This window comes from Dendrobates tinctorius, unplaced genomic scaffold, assembly GCF_039654945.1.
Source record: "Dendrobates tinctorius isolate UK_male_01 unplaced genomic scaffold, ASM3965494v1 ptg000087l, whole genome shotgun sequence".
Taxonomy (NCBI): Eukaryota; Metazoa; Chordata; class Amphibia; order Anura; family Dendrobatidae; genus Dendrobates; species Dendrobates tinctorius.
The window spans coordinates 10,564,050-10,584,468 of NW_027361755.1; the positions used below are offsets into that span (position 1 = coordinate 10,564,050).

General features: G+C 46.6%; 1 protein-coding gene across 2 annotated transcripts in view; it reads left to right on the plus strand.

Moving 5' to 3' along the window:
* The window catches only part of KMO (kynurenine 3-monooxygenase), a 509,384-nt gene that overhangs the window by 256,257 nt on the left and 232,708 nt on the right, over window positions 1–20,419 (plus strand). For both annotated transcript variants that reach the window (XM_073585735.1, XM_073585736.1), the window contains exon 6: window positions 4,557–4,644. In XM_073585735.1, coding sequence (XP_073441836.1) covers window positions 4,557–4,644 — 88 coding nt within the window. The remainder of the gene's footprint in view (window positions 1–4,556; window positions 4,645–20,419) is intronic.

Consider the following 20,419-nt stretch of genomic DNA (forward strand, 5'->3'; position numbering starts at 1 on the left):
AAGTGAGACAGGGAAAAATGTAAACTGCAACAATATAACAAAAGGAAAGATAAGAGACACCTTGGGGTTAAATCAACTAAAAAACAAAACTTAGCTTTGTCTGCTGCAATGCACCGCACAGCAGAGTTAGGCACCAGATCACTGCATTCAGCTGAAGCACCACTGCACCAGCAACCTCCTGACTCCAGCTTGGTTGGTCTCCAAAGAGGAAGTGTATCACCAACACCAGCTGATGCCTCAGGTGACCTTTGAAAGGAAAGTGGGAGTGGTCTCAACTTGCATCAGCAAACTCACCTAGCAGTGCAATTACACCAGCGGCGACCGGTGGGGGGGAACTGATATTAACCCCCAATGGCCTGAAAGGAAAAAAGTTTATATAAGAGAATCCAGAATCTGACACAGATCCAAAAATGGATCGTGACACTGCATTTTTTTTGTTATTTTGACCATTTCTCATTTTCTGAAAATAAATACAAAATTTATTGCTTGGAAATTTGAAGACATGTTGTCAGTAGTTTATAGAATAAAAGAGCAATTTAAATTTTACTCAAAAATCTACTATATAATCGTTTAATTCTGTCAGTATGTCTCTGTTTGTGACAGAAATCCTGTGTCGATGATTGGTCGCGGCTGGCTGGGCGCGACCAATCAGCGACAGGCGCAGTCTGGCCGCGAATTTGCATGGAATTCGAACGACGCACGCCACCGCTACCATCGGGAGATCTGTGGAGCTAGCCGCTGATCTCCCGACGGTTGCTGCGGGTCATCTCCTGCCGCATGGAGGTCAGCGGCGACGCAGCCGCGAGAGGACCAGCTCTATCCCGACCGGCGCTAGCGATCTCACTCAGTGTGACACGCAGCAGCGACTAGGCCCCGCTGTGAGATCGCCGATCATGGTGAATCGTCCTGGACCACCTTTTGAACGTCGGTGTCCCGCTGGCCAGCATGCATCGGTGTTAACTACATGCATATTCTAGAATACCCGATGCGTTAGAATCGGGCCACCTTCTAGTATAAGGAGAAAAATCAGACAAACTGAAAATTTTGCAGTGGTCTCTTGATTTTTGCCAGAGCTGTAGTTGGGGGGCACAGAGATTATATTGGGGCACATAGCTGGGAGGGCACAGAGATCACAAGGGGGGGCATATAGCTGAGGGCACAGATCACCAGCAGAAAGTCACAGAAATCATCAGGCACAGAAATCACCAGCAGGCAGGCACTGAGCCGCCGGCACAGAGATCGCTCTGGACTCTCTGGCAGTGGCAGCAGCTCCTCTTCCGGGACTTGAGGATGGGAGTGCATTGTGAGCTAACCCCGCCCACCACTTTCTGCAATGAACGCTGCGTGCACTTGGGGGTTAAATGGCTGGCAGCTAGGAGAGTACGATTGCCGTCCGAGCATTGCAGACTCTGGGGACCTGCCCGCAGGCCACATGAAAAGTCACCATGGGCGGCATGTGGCCTGTGGGCCGGAGGTTCCCCACAATTGTTTTAAAAGGGCCAGTTGCCTACTTTGTATTACAGAGTCGCCAGCCCATGGGAGCATCATATGGGGCCCATTATACTGAAGCATAATATGGGGCTCATTATATACTGGAGCATCATATGGGGCCCATTATATATGGGGCCTCATATGGTGCCCATTATATATGGAGCATTATATGGAGCCCATTCTTTTTGGAGTTTAGAGCAATATATGGGGCCCATCACATACTGGAGTATTATATGGGGCCCATCATATTTTGTATGGAACATTGTATTGGGCCCATTCTGTATGAAGCAAGGTATGGGGCTCATTATACTGTATAGAGTAACATATGGGGCTCATTCTACTGTATGGAGCAATACATGGGGCTCATTATATTGTATGCAGCCCTATGTGGTACCCATAATACTGTATGGAGCATTATAAGGGGCTTATAATTTTGTATGGAGCAACATATGGGGCTCATTATACTGTATGGAGCACTATGTGGTACCCATAATACTGTCTGGAGCAATATATGGGGCTCATTATACTGTATGGAGCAATATATGGGGCTCATTATACTGTATGGGGCAATATATGGGGCATATTATTCTGTATGGAGTGCTATGTGGTGCCCAGAATACTCTATCGGGCACTATGTGGTGCCCAGAATATTGTATGGAGGACCATGTGGTGCCCATAATACTGCATGGAGGACTATACTGTCTGATTTATGACCTATTGTAGAATGTACAATAGTTATCACTCATCTAATGTAAAAAGTGAAATCTTTGCATTATATACCTATATTTCTCTGCTGTATCTGTGCATTATGAATTGTGGTATGTGTTAAAGGGACCAACTGAGACTTTCACCTGGGGCCCACAAAAACCTGGAGCCGGCCCTGTATGCACTGCACAGTACCACTTCTCCTGTCCTGTTGTCAAAGAGGCGACATTGGACTTTGGAAGGGTCAATATTGGTTTAATATTTTCAATATTACTATGGCCAAATAAAGGTAAAATATTGGAAAAGCTGTTTAATTGGATTATCCCAAGTAATCCTTTCTCCTCTGGATAGGGGATAACTTTCTAATTGCTGGAGATCTGACTGCTGGTACCCCTTTTATCCTGAAAGTCGGAGCTCTGTAGAGCACCATGTAAATGAAGCTTTGGTCGATCATACACAATGTGGCGCCATTCACATGTGGTTCTTCAAATATCTCCTTTTAGGAGAGTGAGGGGCATGACAAAGTAAAGTAAAATTCACTTATCGGGGTGAGGAGTGTTATAGTTTGTGGGCTGGTGGGGTTTGTGTGGCAGGGCTGCTTTTCTGTCCCATTCCAGCCCTGACAGCCCCCCTGTATACTGTATGAGCCTGCACACAGCACCCCTTTATACTGTAAGAGCCCTCATATAGCATCCTACTTGCAGTATGAGCCCCCACATAGCCTCCTATATACAGGATGATCCCCCACAGCCTCCAATATACAGTATGAATCCCCCACACTCTCCAACATTCAGTATAAGCCCCACATAGCCTCCTATATACAGTATAAGCCCCAACAGCCTCCTTTATATAGTATGAGCCCCGACAGTCTCCTAAATTCAACATGAGCCCCCACATAGACTCCCATATAGAACATGAGCCTCACTTCAGCCCCTATATCCAGCTTGAGCCCTACATAGCCTCCCATATACAGCTTGAGCCCCATATAGCCTCCCATGTACAGCTTGAACCCCATATAGCCTCACTTATAGTGTGAGCCCCACGCCCCACATAGCCTTCCATATACAGTGTGAACCCACATAGCCTCCAATATACTGCTTGATCCCCACATAGCCTCCCATACACAGCTTGAGCCCCATATAGCCTCCATATACAGCGTGAGCTACAGATAGACCCTTATATCCAGCTTGAGCCCCACATTGCCTTCTATATACATCTTGAGCTCAAATAGCCTCCTATAAAGAGCTTGAGTGTGAGTCCCACATAGCCTTCTATATTTAGAGTGTGAGCCTCCACATAACCTCTTATATGTAGTGTGATGCCAACATAGCCTCATATGTATACAGTGTGAGACCCCGCATAGCCTCCTATATATACACAGTGTAAACATCACATACCCAGCTATTTATATAGAAACATCCCACACATAGGAAAAAACATCACATACTCACCTCGCTCCCATTTCCCAGTCTCTCTGCTTCTGTCTCTGATGCACTGACTCTCCGCAGTGATAAAATTATGTCATCGCGTCAGCTTTCTCACACGCTGCTTGGTGGAACAGGGTGCCAGGAGACCCTCTTCCACCAATGTATTCACCACTGCTTCCTCGCAGATTGTGGTGACAGTGAGCGGCAGATGGACAGTGGGTGGTGGAGGGTGGCAGTGTGGTGCAGCCATGGTTTCACCCCTTCGACTATCTTGGTCCACAGGCAGGGCTCGAACAGCCAGAGAGGATGGATGTTGCCCATGGTCGCACTTTGCCCAGGTCTGATCTATAGCATTTTTAACCTATAATATGACGTTACCCAGGCTAAGTGTATAGAAATATTACTAGTAATGTCAGCAGATATATACAGTATGTACCCAATACAGGGTTGAAAGTAATAATGATTAATCATAATTATTATTCAACACCTAGTACCAGAGCCCAAATATCTCAGTGACACAGCTGCCAATGTCATTTACTAATTTTTCCAGACAACTCATCCTGACAGGGACAGCCATTTTTACAGACACATTGGAACATAAATTAAGATGTTTATTGCTTATATCTACAGCGTATAATATTAACAGCATGTACTATGAACTCTGAAATGATGAAAATTGCAGTCATCATTTTCTGCACCAGTTTTCATAGTTTCTTAAAAAATATTATGTGTCCATGATTTTTTTTTTGTGGGGACAGGGTGAAAAAAGTGCCTTTTTTATGTACTGTCCACGAATTTTTGCACAGTTGGCAACCCTGCTCAATGGTTTTGGACTAGCTATGTAACAAGGATGTAGCAAGTTGATTTAATGCTTTTTAAAATCCCAATTTAAAGATTGTTATATTGACCACTCTCTTCTTGATTGTTCAACAGCTGCAGAAAAGTATTCGAATGTGAAGCTATATTTCGAACACAAATTGACTGACTGCAATGTTGACTCTGGTACATTGGTTTTTCAGGGGTAAGCAGTACAAGGTTTCTTATTATTAACATTTCTACAAGGATAATTCAGAGCACCTGTCACCTTTCTGTTTTTTTTATTTATTTAAGAAATGTCATACTTTAAAATAGTATTCTAGATCACTGCCTTTTAAACTGGGACAGGGGTATTTCTAGGGTCCTAATACCTGAAAACCAATTTGTCTGCAGTGGTTTGTATGTGGATCCCTAGGAACCAGTCTGTCTATGATAGACAATGAAAAGAAAAACTGACATCATTAGCCTTTCACACACGCCAGTTTATTAAAGGGGCCATATGTGATCAGTTGCGGAGCTTCACAGCACTACTGTCAATTGTATAGTGGCCACGGCTGGTGATGCATGTATTCAAATGAATAGGGGTGGGTCTGCAGTATCCTATCAGTCAAAATTAGACAGCGCTGTCCAGGGTTCTGCAGTACTCATTTCTAGCTTTTTCAGGGGCATTACTTGCATCTTTAAGGACATGGGGCACATCTCAAGGCATATGCCCTCACGCACTATAAACTATATAGATCTATAATGAGCACTATAGCACAAATTACCATGATCCAATGATTAAATATTAAAGGGAATCTGTCATCACTTATTTGCTATGGAATTTGATGGCAGAATAATATAGAGAGTCAGATTGGAACAATGTATCACTTACATAACTGCTTGATTTGTAGTTTTGATGGAATCCCTGTTTTGTCTGATGTAGATGTAACAGAGCTAAGACTTCAGAGCTGTACATAAGCCCACCCACACTACAGCCTGTCAGCTTCCTGTGTACATTGTCAATTGTCACCAAGCTGCTAATTCAGTTGCAGGGGTGGAGTTACGCCTGACTTACCTGCATGTGAAACATATCCTCCAGTGAAATTCTCCTGCTGATAAAATACTGATTATATAGAAACGAAAAATACACAGCGTAGTAAGTAACATATCTCTGTAATCAGGCTCTCAGCTCCTACATTGCTCTTTTTTAGCACTAACAGCACTGTATTCATATAGCTATTGTTTATTCATTCAGCCTTACATTTTTGTGCATCAGCATTTAGTTTCTGTGCACTGCTGTTGATTACATTTGGATCAAATACATCTGGCTCATTCTTAATAATCTGACCAAGATGAGCACAGACCTCTCCTCTCTGCTTCACAACTGAATGCACTTTCTAGCAAATATATTGCAAACCATCCGTCTGCAAGACGTTAGTCTGCAGCGTGTATCACATAAGTGTGTTTCATACAAGTATGAAGCTTCAGATTAATCCAGAACTGAACCAGAAGGGAACTGAAGGTAACTGGATACAGTCACTGTAAACAATGTTTCTGTTTGCTTTCGCTCAGACTCCTATAATCCTTCACTTTCTGCCAACCCCCTGTCAGGACTTTAATGTCAGGACCCTGTCAGCATCGGCAAACTGCCACGCAGAGCAGGGTGACTTACCCACACTAAGGGAGAGCGCGGGGTCCAATACTGTAGTGATGGTTCAAGCAGACAGGACCTGCAGCACTGAAAATAGTAAGGAGTCCCAGGACCTACGATCATGTGACTGCAGGGGGCGGGGCTTGGCGTCCTATTGCAGCAGATGATGTAATGTACGTACTGCAGGGAAACTGTAGTAGAAGAGAGGAAAACGCAGGTCAGACAAGCGAGGGTTCGTACACGGAGAGGGCTGTGCGGTACCAGAGGGACGAGCAGAGAATAGTCAAGACACAGGCCGAGGGTCATACACAGAGAGGTAGCGCAGTACAAGAGGGACAGGCAGAACTCATAACAGGGACAGAACCAGATCAAAACCAAACAAGCAAGCAAGTTATCAGGCACACGTACGCACGAGGTCAACTAACTCAGCCGAGAGCAGGAGTATAACTGACACCGGAGCTAGGTCAAGTGAGCATTAAATAGCCGCCCTCTGCCAGAGAGAGGCAGAAACAATTAACCCCTGTCTGACCAGGACGGGCTAAAGACAAACCCCATCCTGGATCATGACAGTACCCTCCTCTCAACGGGAGGCCACTGGACCCCCGGGTCTCTCAGGATACTTGGCGTGAAAGGCCAGGACCAATCGATCCGTATGAACCGATCGAGCAGGAACCCACAACCGGTCTTCAGGACCGTAGCCTTTCCAATGTACAAGATATTGAAGGGCACGACGGACCAACCTAGAGTCAACAATTCATTCCACCTCATACTCAGACTGCCCGTCTACCAAAACCGGTGGTGGGGAAGATGATGATCCCTCCCCACAGGACCCCGCAGGTTTCAAAAGGGCCTTATGGAAAACATTGGGGATCCGTAGAGATGGCGGGAGACGCAACCGAAAAGCCACCGGGTTAACCGCTTCGGTAATTTCATAGGGACCAATAAATTTAGGACCGAGCTTCGCAGAGGGGACCTTGAGTCTTATATTCTTGGTAGATAACTATACCTTATCCCCAACCTGGAACACCGGCCCCACGGACTGTTTTTTGTCTACAAAAACTTATATTTATCTTGGGCCTTTGTAATGTTAGTTACTCTGGACCTTCCGCCATACCTCCCCCAAACGCTGGATAGTCTCACCCGCCCCAGGACACCCAGAGTCCAAACGGGAGAACTCTCCAAAATGTGGCTGAAACCCATAGTTGCAGAAAAAGGGAGATGTACCCGTAGACTGGTTAATGCGGTTGCCAAACGCAAACTCGGCCAAAGGTAACGCAGTACACCAATCATCCTGTAAGGCTGAGGTCAAGCAACGCAGAATTTGCTCCAGAGACTGATTGGTCCGCTCAGTCTGTCCATTAGTCTCGGGATGGTAGGCGGATGAAAAGAACAGACCAATACCCAAACTTTTACAAAATGCCCTCCAAAATCTGGAAACAAATTGTACTCCCCTATCAGACACCACATTCCAGGGTACCCCATGCAACCGCACCACATGCTCAACAAACAATCTGGACAACTTTTCTGCATTAGGTAGAGCCGCCAAGGGTACAAAATGTGCCTGCTTACTAAACCTGTCCACCACAACCCAAATGGCGGTATTACCCTTGGAGGGGGGAAGGTTGGTGATGAAATCCATGGACAAATGAGTCCATGGTCTCTCAGGAATTGGCAGTGGTACCAATTCCCCGGCCGGCCGGTTATGGGGGGTTTTCGCACGGGCACAAACATCACAAGCAGACACATATTCCTCAACATCAGAGGCTAAAGAAGACCACCAGAATATTCTAGCAATGGCCTTCCGGGTAGCCGAGATCCCTTGATGTCCACCCAGAACTGAGTCGTGGAACTCCCGGAGGACCTTGAGACGAAATTGAGCTGGTACGAAAAGTTTATCCACCGGCTTAGCCAGAGGTGCAAGAGACTGGGCTTCCCGAATCTCCCGTTCCAACATATTAGAAATACCTGCCACCACCACCCCGGGCTGAAGAATGGAGGATGGAGGTTCAGGGGGGGACACCGGATCTAGACTGCATGAAAAGGCATCAGCTCTGACACTTTTGGATCCTGGCCGAAAAGTGATAGAGAATTGGAATCGGGGAAAAAAAGTGACCATATAGCCTGTCTAGGAGTCAACCTTTTAGCTGACTCAATGTAAGCTAGGTTCCTGTGGTCCGTAATTACAGTTATAGGATGGACCGCCCCCTCCAAAAAATGCCTCCATTCTTCAAAGGCCAACTTCACGGCCAGAAGTTCTCGATTCCCAACATCATAGTTTCTCTCTGCAGGGGAGAATTTCTTCGAGAAAAAGGCGCAGGGTCTTAAATTAGTCAAAGTGGCGGGTCCCTGGGACTATACCGCCCCCACCCCCACCTCTGAGGCATCCACCTCAACAATAAATGGTTCAGACGGGTCCAGTTGAATAAAAACCGGAGCAGACATGAAACTTTTTTAAAAACTGAAACGCCGCTATCGCTGCGGCTGACCAATTCTTGATATCGGCCCCTTTTTGAGTCATGTCTGTGAGGGGTTTAACCACCTGTGAGAACCCCCTTATAAATTTGCGATAATAATTGGCAAATCCTAGAAAACGCTGCAGAGCCTTCAAATCACACGGTTGAAGCCAATCGACAATGGCCTGCACCTTGTTAGGATCCATGCGATACCCCTCAGCAGGCACAATGAATCCCAGAAAAGACAGTTCCTGAACAAAAAATAAACATTTCTCTAGTTTAGCAAAGAGACAGTTCTCCCGAAGACTTTGGAGAACTGCCCGAATATGACCAATGTGAGCCTGTTTATCAGGTGAGTAGATCAGTATGTCATCCAAATACACAACCATAAAACGTCCAGTAAAATCAGAGAACACGTGATTAATGAAATTTTGGAAGACCGCTGGAGCATTGGTAACCCGAAAGGCATGACCAAATTTTCAAACAACCCTTCAGTAGTGAGAAAAGCAGTTTTCCACTCATCTCCTTCCCGGACTCGGATAAGGTTATACGCTCCCCGTAGATCTAATTTCGAAAACCACTTAGCTCCAGACAACTGGTTGTACAAATCAGGAATAAGTGGGAGGGGATACATATTTCTCACAGTTATCTTATTTAACTCTCGAAAATCGAGGCATGGGCGCAAACCACCATCCTTTTTCTTTACGAAAAAGAACCCCGCCGCCATGGGAGAGACAGAAGGATGAATGTGTCCCTTACGGAGACTCTTGGAAATGTATTCCTTCATAGCAGCCCGCTCGGGACCCGAAAGGTTATACAAGCGGGCCTTGGGCAATTTAGCACCTGGAACCAGGTCAATGGCACAATCAAATGGACAGTGTGGTGGTAAAACTTCAGCCTCTCTTTTGGAGAAAACGTCCGTATAGTCTTTTAGGTACTCCAGAATACCTTCCAGACCAACAGACGACACATCACAGTAGCAAGACATTTTTCAGAACAATAGGGACCCCATTTAACAATGTCCCGAGATTCCCAATTAATCACAGGATTATGTAATTGTAACCAGTGGAACCCCAACACCAATCCCACAGGCAGGTTGTCCATAACAAAGCATGAAATATGTTCCTGGTGCAAGGAACTCACTTTAAGGAGAAACTCCTCTGTAAAAAATATGATGTCATTCTTAGCCAGTGGTGTTTTGTCAATGGCAACAACATGGGAGTCTCTAGCCTAACTGTCCCTAACTTACACCTGGACACCAAGTCAGAGTCAATAAAGTTCAACGACGATCCGCAATCCACGAGGGCAGAAGTGGATGTGGAGACACTCCCACAACAAAGTTCCACTTGCAACAACATTTTTGAAAATGGAGAAAAAGGTACCTGAGAGCCTGGGTGACCTCCATGACAATCACCCGGGCTCAGTCGCTTGTTGGTCAGTGGGCAGGAGAGGCCATCCTTTTTCCAATGCCCAGTATCGCCACAGCGAAAACAGCATTTTCCCAAGCGCCGTTGTCTCCTTTATTTCTCCTTGAGGTCGATGGTTCCCATCTCCATGGTTTCCAATGTAGGACTGGCTCACCTTCCTTGGGAGAATAACGGGGTCTCAATCTGCATCACTCCCCTCGCCCGTAGCCTGCAATCCATTCGGACGGCCTGTGTCATAGCCTCCTCCAGGGAATCAGGCGGAGGGTGGAGAGCAAAGGCATCTTTCAGATGTTCAGACAGGCCTCTACGGAACAAGCCCTGGAGGGCAGCATCATTCCAGCAGACCTCAGCAGCCCAGCGTCTGAACTCTGAGCAAAACCACTCGGCTGAGTGCTTCCCCTGGCACACACTCATCACCATGTCCTCAGCCATACGCATCCGATCAGGCTCATCATAAATATGCCCCAGGGCCTCAAAAAAATGCATCCACAGTCATACGCTCAGGGGCAGTGGTCGGAAGGGAGAAAGCCCAAGCTTGGGGGGCTCCCCTTAACAGAGACATAATGACCCCCACTCTCTGACTTTCATCCCCAGAAGAGTGTGGTCTCAATGAAAAAAAAAGCTTACAGCCCTCCTTGAAAACTTTGAATTCCTTTTTATCTCCAGAAAAGGTATCCGGTAACTTAACCAGAGACTCAGGGGAAATTAATGCAACATCCCGAGCTCCCGATGATAAAACCCCCTGCACAGTGTCAGCGATCAGCTGCTGAGACTGAGCCAGGGCTAGTTGTTCCCCCCGGAGTTTCTGAGACATCTGAGTCAGGTGCTTTACCTGCTCAGAAAGAGCGTGCATAGGATCCATCACACACACACACGAGAAGGGAAGCGGAGAAAAAAAAATGATCACGGTCAGTTATAATGTCAGGGCTCTAATGTCAGGACCCTGTCAGCATCGGCAAACTGCCACGCAGGGCAGGGTGACTTACCCACACTATGGGAGAGCGTGGGGTCCAATACTGTAGTGATGGTTCAAGCAGACAGGACCTGCAGCACTGAAAATAGTAAGGAGCCCCAGGACCTACGATCATGTGACTGCAGGGGGCGGGGCTTGGCGTCCTATTGCAGCAGATGATGATTACATCATCATGATGATTACCTACTGCAGTGAAACTAGTAGAGGAGAGGAAAACGCAGGTCAGACAAGCGAGGGTTCGTACACGGAGAGGGCTGTGCGGTACCAGAGGGACGAGCAGAGAATAGTCAAGTCACAGGCCGAGGATCATACACAGAGAGGTAGCGCAGTACAAGAGGGACAGGCAGAACTCGTAACAGGGACAGAACCAGATCAAAACCAAACAAGCAAGCAAGTTATCAGGCACACGTACGCACGAGGTCAACTAACTCAGCCGAGGGCAGGAGTATAACTGACACCAGACCTAGGTCAAGTGAGCATTAAATAGCCGCCCTCTGCCAGAGAGAGGCAGAAACAATTAACCCCTGTCTGACCAGGACGGGCCAAAGACAAACCCCATCCTGGATCATGACACACCTCTAATCCCTATATCTAGTAAGGAACTGTTCATCTCTTCTTCAGTACTCCCCATCCACCTCACCTCCTCCTCAGAACTGTTCCTCAACATACAATCCTCTGTCTCCAAACACAGACAGCCCCATCACACTCTTTCCTGCTCCCACCTGCTAACACTTTCTTTGCTCCTCCTCATTGCCGGTGATATTGCTCCAAATTTTGGTCCTCCTCACCACATTCCCACAGTCATTTCTACCTCCTTCCTTTGAGGTGCACTCTGTGTGAATCTACTCCCCCTCAAACCTCCAACTGGCTGTCATTTACCATCCTCCAGTGCCAGCCACCAACTTCTTTGACCATTTCACCACCTGGCTATTTCATTTCCATTCCGCTGACATCCCCACTATCATCTTGAGTGATTTCAACATCCCCATTGACCCTTCCCTCTCAGCTGCCACTAAACTTCTATCTCTCACTTCCTCCTTCAGCCTCAATCAATGGTCTTCTGCAGCCACTCACAAAGATGATCACACATTTGACTTCATATTCACCCACCTCTGTTCCCTATCCAACCTCCCTAACTCACTTCTTCCTCTTTCTGACCACAACCTACTTACATTCTCATCCCTTTCCTCTCCAGGTCCACAATCCCCACCCCACAAACTTGCACACCCTTGCAGAAATCTTAAACACCTCAATTTACACTCACTGTCTGAATCCCTTCTCCCTCTTAGAGACATAAGCTCCCTACACAATGCGAATGCCGCTGCCGCTCTATTTAACTCCACAATAGCTGCATCTCTGGAATCGGTTGCCCCTCTTACACATACCAAAGCTCACATAATCAACAGACAGCGCTGGCACACCAGCTTGACCAAAGAACTGAGGCAGGCTTCCAGGGTTGCTGAGCATTGATGGAAAAGATCCCACTCCAACGAGCACATCATCGCATTCAAACAGTTCGTCACTACTTTCAAGGTCATACTCGCTGCAGCAAAACAAACCTACTTCTCATCTCTCATATCCTCCCTGTCTCACAACCCTAAACAGCTATTCAACACCTTCAATTCTCTCCGTCTCCCAGTATCTCCTCCCTCTTCACTCAGCTGAAGACTTTGCCTCATTTTTCAAACACAAGATTGATAACATCAGAGACAGTTTTGGTCGACAAACCCCAGAACCCTTCCTCCTAACTGCCCAGCCCTCCTCCTCCAAAACCAACTTCTCCACCATTACAGAAGATCGAATTTCCACTCTACTCTCAAGATCACATCTCACCACCTGTGCACTTGACCCAATCCTATCCCACTCCATCCCAAACCTCACCACATTCTTCATCCCAACCCTAACCTATCTCTTTAACCTATCACTAACAACTTGTGCTTTCTCCTCAAGCTTTAAACATGCCTCAATCAAACCTATCCTCAAAAAGCCCTCTCTTGACCCATCCTCTGTATCTAGCTATCACCCTATACTACTTCTCCCCTATGCCTCAAAACTACTGAAAAACACGTCCATCTTGAACCATCCACCCACCTCTCTTCTTGCTCACTCTACGACCACTTACAATCTGGCTTCTGGTTGCACTACTCCACTGAAACTGCCCTAACTAAGGTCACCAATGACCTATAAACTGCCAAGGCTTAGCGACACTACTCTGTCCTCCTCGTCATGGACCTGTCCTCTGCCTTTGACACCATGGACCATTCCCTATTACTACAGACCCTCTCATCTCTTGGCATCACAGACTTGGCCCTATATTGGATATCATCATACCCAACAGACCGGACATTCAGCATCTCCCACTCGCACACCACCTCCTCACCTCGCCCCCTATTTGTCAGAGTCCCGCAAGGTTCAGTCCTAGGGCCCCTGCTCTTCTCCATTTACACCTTCGGCCTCGGACAGCCAATAAAATCTCACGGCTTTCAGTATCACCTCTATGTTGATGACACACAGATCTACATCTCTGGACCAGATATAACCTCCCTACTAACCAGAATCCCACAATGTCAGTCTGCTATTTCATCCTTCTTCTCCGCTAGATTTCTAAAACTTAATATGGACAAAACAGAATTCATCATCTTTCCCTCATCTCACTTGACCCCCCCTAACGGACCTATCCATTAAAGTTAATGGCTGCCCACTCTCCTCCATCCCACAAGCTCGCTGCCTTGGGGTAATCCTTGACACTGATCTCTCTTTCAAACCACATATCCAAGCTATGACGGAGTCAGCTTACGCTGAGTCGTTTTCTTTAGAGTGGACCCTCTGGGTCGTGGCACCCACCCAACTAGGGCGAGCTAACCTTGTGAGGAACCACCCCCTATACAGGGAGTGTCAGGGGCAAGACCAAGGGGGTGAGCCACCACGACTGCTGGAACCAGACGGCCGGCTCAAGGAAGACATGAGTGTCTGACGACAAAGGACATGCAGGAAACAAGACAAGACGTGAATTCAAGGTATCTTCATTAAGGCAAACTCAGGGTTGCATCAGGTGCAAAATGTGATAACAGGGAAAACACAGCAAGGTGCGTGTGAGGGCACGCCAAGGTCCATGGCATGGTACGTGCTAGATGGCACACCTAGGTACAAGCAAGACTCGATGGCATCGGACTCCGGACAGCTGGTAAAGATTGACAGGATCAGGGCATCTGGCTGCGGACATCAGCTCCGGACATCAGGCCGCAGTCTTCAGGATTACGATCTCTGGCAGCGATTGGCAGGTTCTGGGCATACAGCAGGCAAACCAGGGTTCAGGCAAGGAGGCACGACAGATCTCCAGACATGGTGCGTGTTAGGGAACACGCCAAGGTCCAAGGCAAGGTTCCAGGAGGCAGGGTGCATGCTAGGGGCACACCAGGGTCCAGGGCAAGGTGCAAGGCAAGGTGCTTGTGTTGGGGACATGGCAGGTTCAAAGTACAAAACACGATGTGTGTGTAGGGGACACGCCAAGGTTCAAAGTTCAAAGTACAAGACATGGTGCATGTGTAGGGACACGCCAGGGTTCAAGATCCAAGGCAAGGTCCTGCGCGTGCCAAGGGACACACCTGGGTCAGGGTACAAGGCATAGTCCTGCGCATGCAAAGGGGCAAGCCAGGGTCAGGTTAAGGCAAGGGCCTGTGCGGCAAGAGGGCATGACAGGGTACAGGCTAGGGCCTGTGCATGCAAGAGGGCACGACAGGGTACAAGCTAGGGCATGTGCATGCAAGAGGGCATGACAGGGTATAGGCTAGGGCCTGTGCGTGCAAGAGGGCACGACAGGGTACATGACAAGACCTGCACGTACTGCACGGGGAGGTATGCCAAGGAGCAGGCTGTGGCCTGTGCGTGCTAAGAAGCCACATAAAGCACAGTGCAGAGACAGCATGGGTGCAAGGAAGCACATAGAGCATGGCTGGGGCACTGGCTAGCTGGTCGGGCTGAGGCACAGACAGACGGGCAAGACTGAGGTGAACCCGGCTGAGGCATAACAGGCGACACAGCTGTCACTGGCCAACGAGCACGGCTGAGGCACAAGCAGGCGGGCACGGCTAGGGTGAGCACGGCTGAGGCACAAACAGGAGGCTAGGGAAGGCCAGGTGCATGCAAAGGGCACAAGAAGAAGCAAGGCAAGGCTAGGCAAAGTACAGAACAAGGAGCGGAACGTAGGCGGAAGCAAAAAGCGGGTCAAAGTGAGTACAGGGCTAGCAGTGGAGTGTAGGCTGAAGCCCAGAGCCGGGTCAAGGGAGAACCTTGAGACTAGCCAGGAAATGTGCTAGAGAGGACCATAGGACAGAGTCTAGCAGCGGAGCGTAGGCCGAAGCCTAGAGCCGGGTCAAGGCAGAACCTTGAGACTAGACATGGAATGTTCAGGAGAGCACCATAGGGCAGAGTAAGGAAAACCAGGCAGAGACAGAGAACGTGGAGTACTACAAGGCTCAGAATAGCAAAGGCCAGACATGGCAAGACAGAGAACAGAGGAAGGACTAAAAGTCAAAGAATAGCCAAGGCGAGACAGAGCGAAACAGGCTAAGGCAGAGAACACAGGAAGGACTACAAGTCTAAGAATAACAAGGACAAACACAGCACGAGAGACAACACAAGACAAGGCACGGGACAAGAGGCAGAGTTCAAGCACAGAGCGTGTGCAGAGAAGCACTACAGGGCAGAGTGCAGGGGCACAGAATACAGGGAGCGACCGAGCAGACCAAGCAGCCATGCAGGGGAGCAACACGATACTCAGGCCCCGACCATAGGAAGGGGCGGTCTGATATAGGGCATTAGCACCCGCACTTTCGGGTCAGGACCAGGGGAGGACTTCCGGTTCAGATCCTCCAGGATCATAGAGAGGACCACATGGTAGAGTCCTCCAGGACCATAGAGAGGAATATAGGAAAGGTCACATGATCAGGGTCTCCAGGAACATAGAGAGGATTGCTGCAGGCAGAGCAGAGATGGCTGGTCACACCGCAACGGCGTTTAGCCATGATGTAAAACATACATGCGCACTGGCAATAGCATGCAGCCATAAGATGAGGCGCGCGTGCACACTGCTCCAGGCATCTTGCAGCACAACAGTCACAATGTGCGTGTGCACACTGCTTCCAGGGATCTTGCAGCATAAGACATAACGGGCATGATAGTTCAGTGCACGTGCACAATTCTCCAGGAGTCATGTGGCATACCAGACATGGCGGGCATGATAGTTCGGTGCACGTGCACACTGCTCCAGGGTTCATGCAGCATAACAGACATGGCGGGCACAACACAAGCCTTTTCCACTTCTTGCCAACTTCAACTCAAAAACACTTCATGGATCCGTACATTCCTCCACCAAGAATCCACCCTTTTTTAACCTGCACCTGTCTCCCATTCCTTGCTGGACAACAGTGTTAATCCACTTGAAGTCTGGCTTGGAGCCTTGCTTTGCCTTCTGTGTGTTTAATTAGTGCAGTGCTGGGACCTCTGGTTCTGCTAGTCTTAGTTTCTGCTTTCAGTTTGTTTCTGCAGCCTTCTCTTTGTTTTCTATTAGGAGGTGACCCGTTTTTGTACCCAGTCCTAAGATCTTTCAGGGCCCCCGTTCCCCCTATCTATAGGTCTTCACTTGTGATTAACCTAGGATCGTCGGTGGGTCTATTGGCAAGGAATGGGTCGCCCACTCCATCGTAGGGTATCAGCCTAGTCGCAGTGCAGGGTCAGTTTTCCCCCCTCTTACCCTAGTCCTGTGCTGCAGTACCGTAACACCACCTTGATTACTGCAACCTCCTGCTCTATGGCCTCCCCTCTAATACTCTTGCACCCCTCCAATCTATTCTAAACTCTGCTGCTCGACTAATCAACCTGTCCCCACGCTATTCCCCGGCCTCTCCCCTCTGTCAATCCCTGCACTGGCTCTCCATTACCTAAAGACTCCAGTTCAAAACCCTAGCCATGGCATACAAAGTCATCCATAACCTGTGTCCTCCATACATCTGTGATCTCGTCTCCTGTTACTTACCTACACTCAACCTCCGATCCTCACAAGATCTCCTTCTCTACTCTCCTTTTATCTCCTCTTCCCACAATCGCATACAAGATTTCTCCCGTGCATCACCCCTACTCTGGTACTCTCTACCACAACATATCAGACTCTCACCTACCATTGAAACCTTCAAAAAGAACCTGAAGACCTACCTCTTCTGACAAGCCTACAACCTGCAGTAACCACCGATCGACCAAGCCACTGCACGACCAGATGTACCCTCACCTACTGTATCCTCACTCATCCCTTGTAGATTGTGATCCCACGCGGGCAGGATCCTCTGTCTTCATTAGCGTATTTAGGATCAAAACTAGGGGGGGCAAGCCATGGTCGTTCAATTTGTAAAATTTTAGAATGAAACGAAAATTTTAAGAAAATTGTATGTAATTACACTGTGTTCCAAATTATTATGCAAATTAGATTTAAGTGTCATAAAGATGTAATTTTTTGTTTTTCAAATAAACTCATAGATGGTATTGTGTATCAGGGCTCTTTGGATCACTGAAATCAATCTCAAATGCCTGTGATAATTAGTTTACCAGGTGAGCCCAATTAAAGGAAAACTACTTAAGAATGATGTTCCACATTATTAAGCAGGGCACAGGTTTCAAGGAATTTAGGAAAGAAAAAGGATCTCTCTGCTGCTGAAAAGCATCAAATAGTGCAATGCCTTGGTCAAGAGATGAAAACATTAGATATTTCCCAAAAATGTAAACGTGATCATCGTACTGTTAAGAGATTGTGGTTGATTCTGAGCACAGACCATGTTTGTGCTGATAAAGGCAGAATGAGGAAGGTTTCTGCCAGGCAAGTTCATCGGATTAATAGAGTGGCTGCTAAAAGCCATTACAAACCAGCAAACAGATATTTAAAGCTGCTGGTGCCTCTGGAGTCCCTCGAACCTCAAGGTGTAGGATCCTTCAAAGGCTTGTTGTGGTGCATAAACCTACTATTCAGCCACCCCTAAACAGTGTTCACAAGCAGAAATGGTAGCAGTGGGCCCAGACATACATGAAGACTAATTTTCATACAGTCTTGTTTACTGATGAGTGTCGAGCAACTCTGGATGGTCCAGATGGATGGAGTAGTGGATGGTTGGTGGATGGCCACTATGTCCCAACAAGGCTGCGACATCAGCAAAGAGGTGGAGGAGTCATGTTTTGGGCCGGAATCATGGGGAAACAGCTGGTAGGGCTCTTTAAGGTTCCTGAAGGTGTGAAAATGACCTCTGCAAAGTATATTGAGTTTCTGACTGACAGCTGTCATCCATGGTATAAAAAGCAGAAATGTGCATTCAGGAGCAAAATCATTTTCATGCATGACAATGCACCATCTCATGCTGCAAAGATTACCTCTGAGTCATTGGCTGCTATAGGCATAAAAGGAGATAAACTCATGGTGTGGCCACCATCTTCCCCTGACCTCAACCCTATAGAGAACCTTTGGAGTATCATCAAGTAAAAGATCTATGAGGGTGGGAGGCAGATCACATCAAGACAGCAGCTCTGGGAGGCTATTCTGACTTCATGCAAAGAAATACAAGCAGAAACTCTCCAAAAACTACAAGTTCAATGGATGCAAGAATTGTGAAGGTGATATCAAAGAAGGGTTCCTATGTTAACATATACCTTGGCCTGTTAGGATTTTTTGGCGTTAAATAGCTTTTTTGTTCAGTGAATGTGACCTCCTAATGCTGCAAATTCCACAAATGAGCATTTTCAGTTCTTTAAAACATATCAAATGTTTAGAAATTCTACTGTGCCTAATAATTTGGAACAGTGCATTTTGAGTTTTTATTCATTTTGGAGATTATACTGTTATCATTGGGAGGTTTCTTCAATAAAATTCGATGTATACTCCAACAGGTGATGACTTTTATTAGACTGACTGTCATTTGCACCGACTATTTAGGAAAATCATAGAAAAATATCATTTGCATAATAATTTGGAACACAGTGTATAGCAGTGCTTTATTAGTTATTACAATTATTTGCTTGCAAAAAAATTTAGATTTTTATTCTAATTACATGTCTTATACTAATATCATTTTTCTTGGGTTTGAAGATTTTTCCTTGAAGAATTTTCGATGGATGCTCATGAAACACAACCCAGTCAGTCTGTCCTCTCTCTCTGAACTTCTGAGCCAGGTCTTTGCCCTTCAAAGGGTACTGAAACATTGTTCAACAGTAGCTGTGGTGGACGGGAAAGCACTTAAAATGAAGAGTGCGTGCTTTGTTGCAGGAAAACAAATATTAGCCACCTCCAAAAGTGCAGCCACTTCAATGTCCTTTAATTTGTCTTCTGCTAAATCCTTCTTTTTTTTATACCACAAATCCAATTCTGCAGAGATATCACCCAAACCATAAAACTCCATGAAAGTCTTTGCATTTTTTTCCAAATCTTTGGAAGCCATTTTTAGCATGTATGAAGGATGAAGATAGGATAAGGCAAAAGCAGGTGTATTTTCTTGTGAGAATCTAACATTCAAAGATAAAGTTAGGGAGTCAAGATAAGGGATGATCAACAACCGTCTCCAGTATTCAATCGCAGTCTCAGATGATGGATTACTTCTGTGTATTTGCTTTTGAGCAATTTGTGGTACTGATAACTCAACCCTGACTTTCTCCTCGATATCATGTGATTCTTTAAGTAATTCATCAGAAACATGCTCAATTTCTTGTCGATCCTTCTTGATGACATCAAGGATTTGGGCATTATGTTTCCTCACTATAATCAAATCCATATTTTTACCTTGTAGAATGTTCACAACGGGTTCCAAAATCGCAGAGTATTTTGCAATCATAACTAAACCTACAATGAAAATTGGTTTAGTAACTTCACAGTGCAATTGATAGGCAGATTTTCTTGTTTCATAGTTTCCTTTGACCGAGAGATGCTCTAGTGCAGGGTTCCCCAACTCCAGTCCTCAAGATCCACCAACAGGTCATGTTTTCAGGATTTCCTTTGTATTGTACAGGTGAAGCAATTATCACCTGAGCAATACTAAGGAAATCCTGAACACATGTTCTGTTGGTGGGCCTTGAGGACTGGAGTTGGGGAACCCTGCTCTAGTGCATTGACAAGTTCATGGAAGCTTTTTGAAAATGTTGTTATGCTCTTGAATTTCTCAGACCATCTGGTCTCACAGAGTCTTGAATAGATTGGGAACCAAATTCCTGCGGGCTGGCGACTCACAAAAGAAGGATATCGTATCCTTAACCGTCGCAATTGTGTTTCTTATTTCTGGTAGTTTGCTAGCATCATTGACCACAAGATTTAGTTTGTGGCTTGAGCAATGGAAAAATAAAGATTTACTGTACTTTTTCTTCAGAATGGCATGCACGCCACCTTCTTTTCCAGCCATCGTAGAACAACCGTCAAATCCGAATCCAACACAATTCTCTGCTCAAAGATTCAGATCAACTAAAAAATTCTC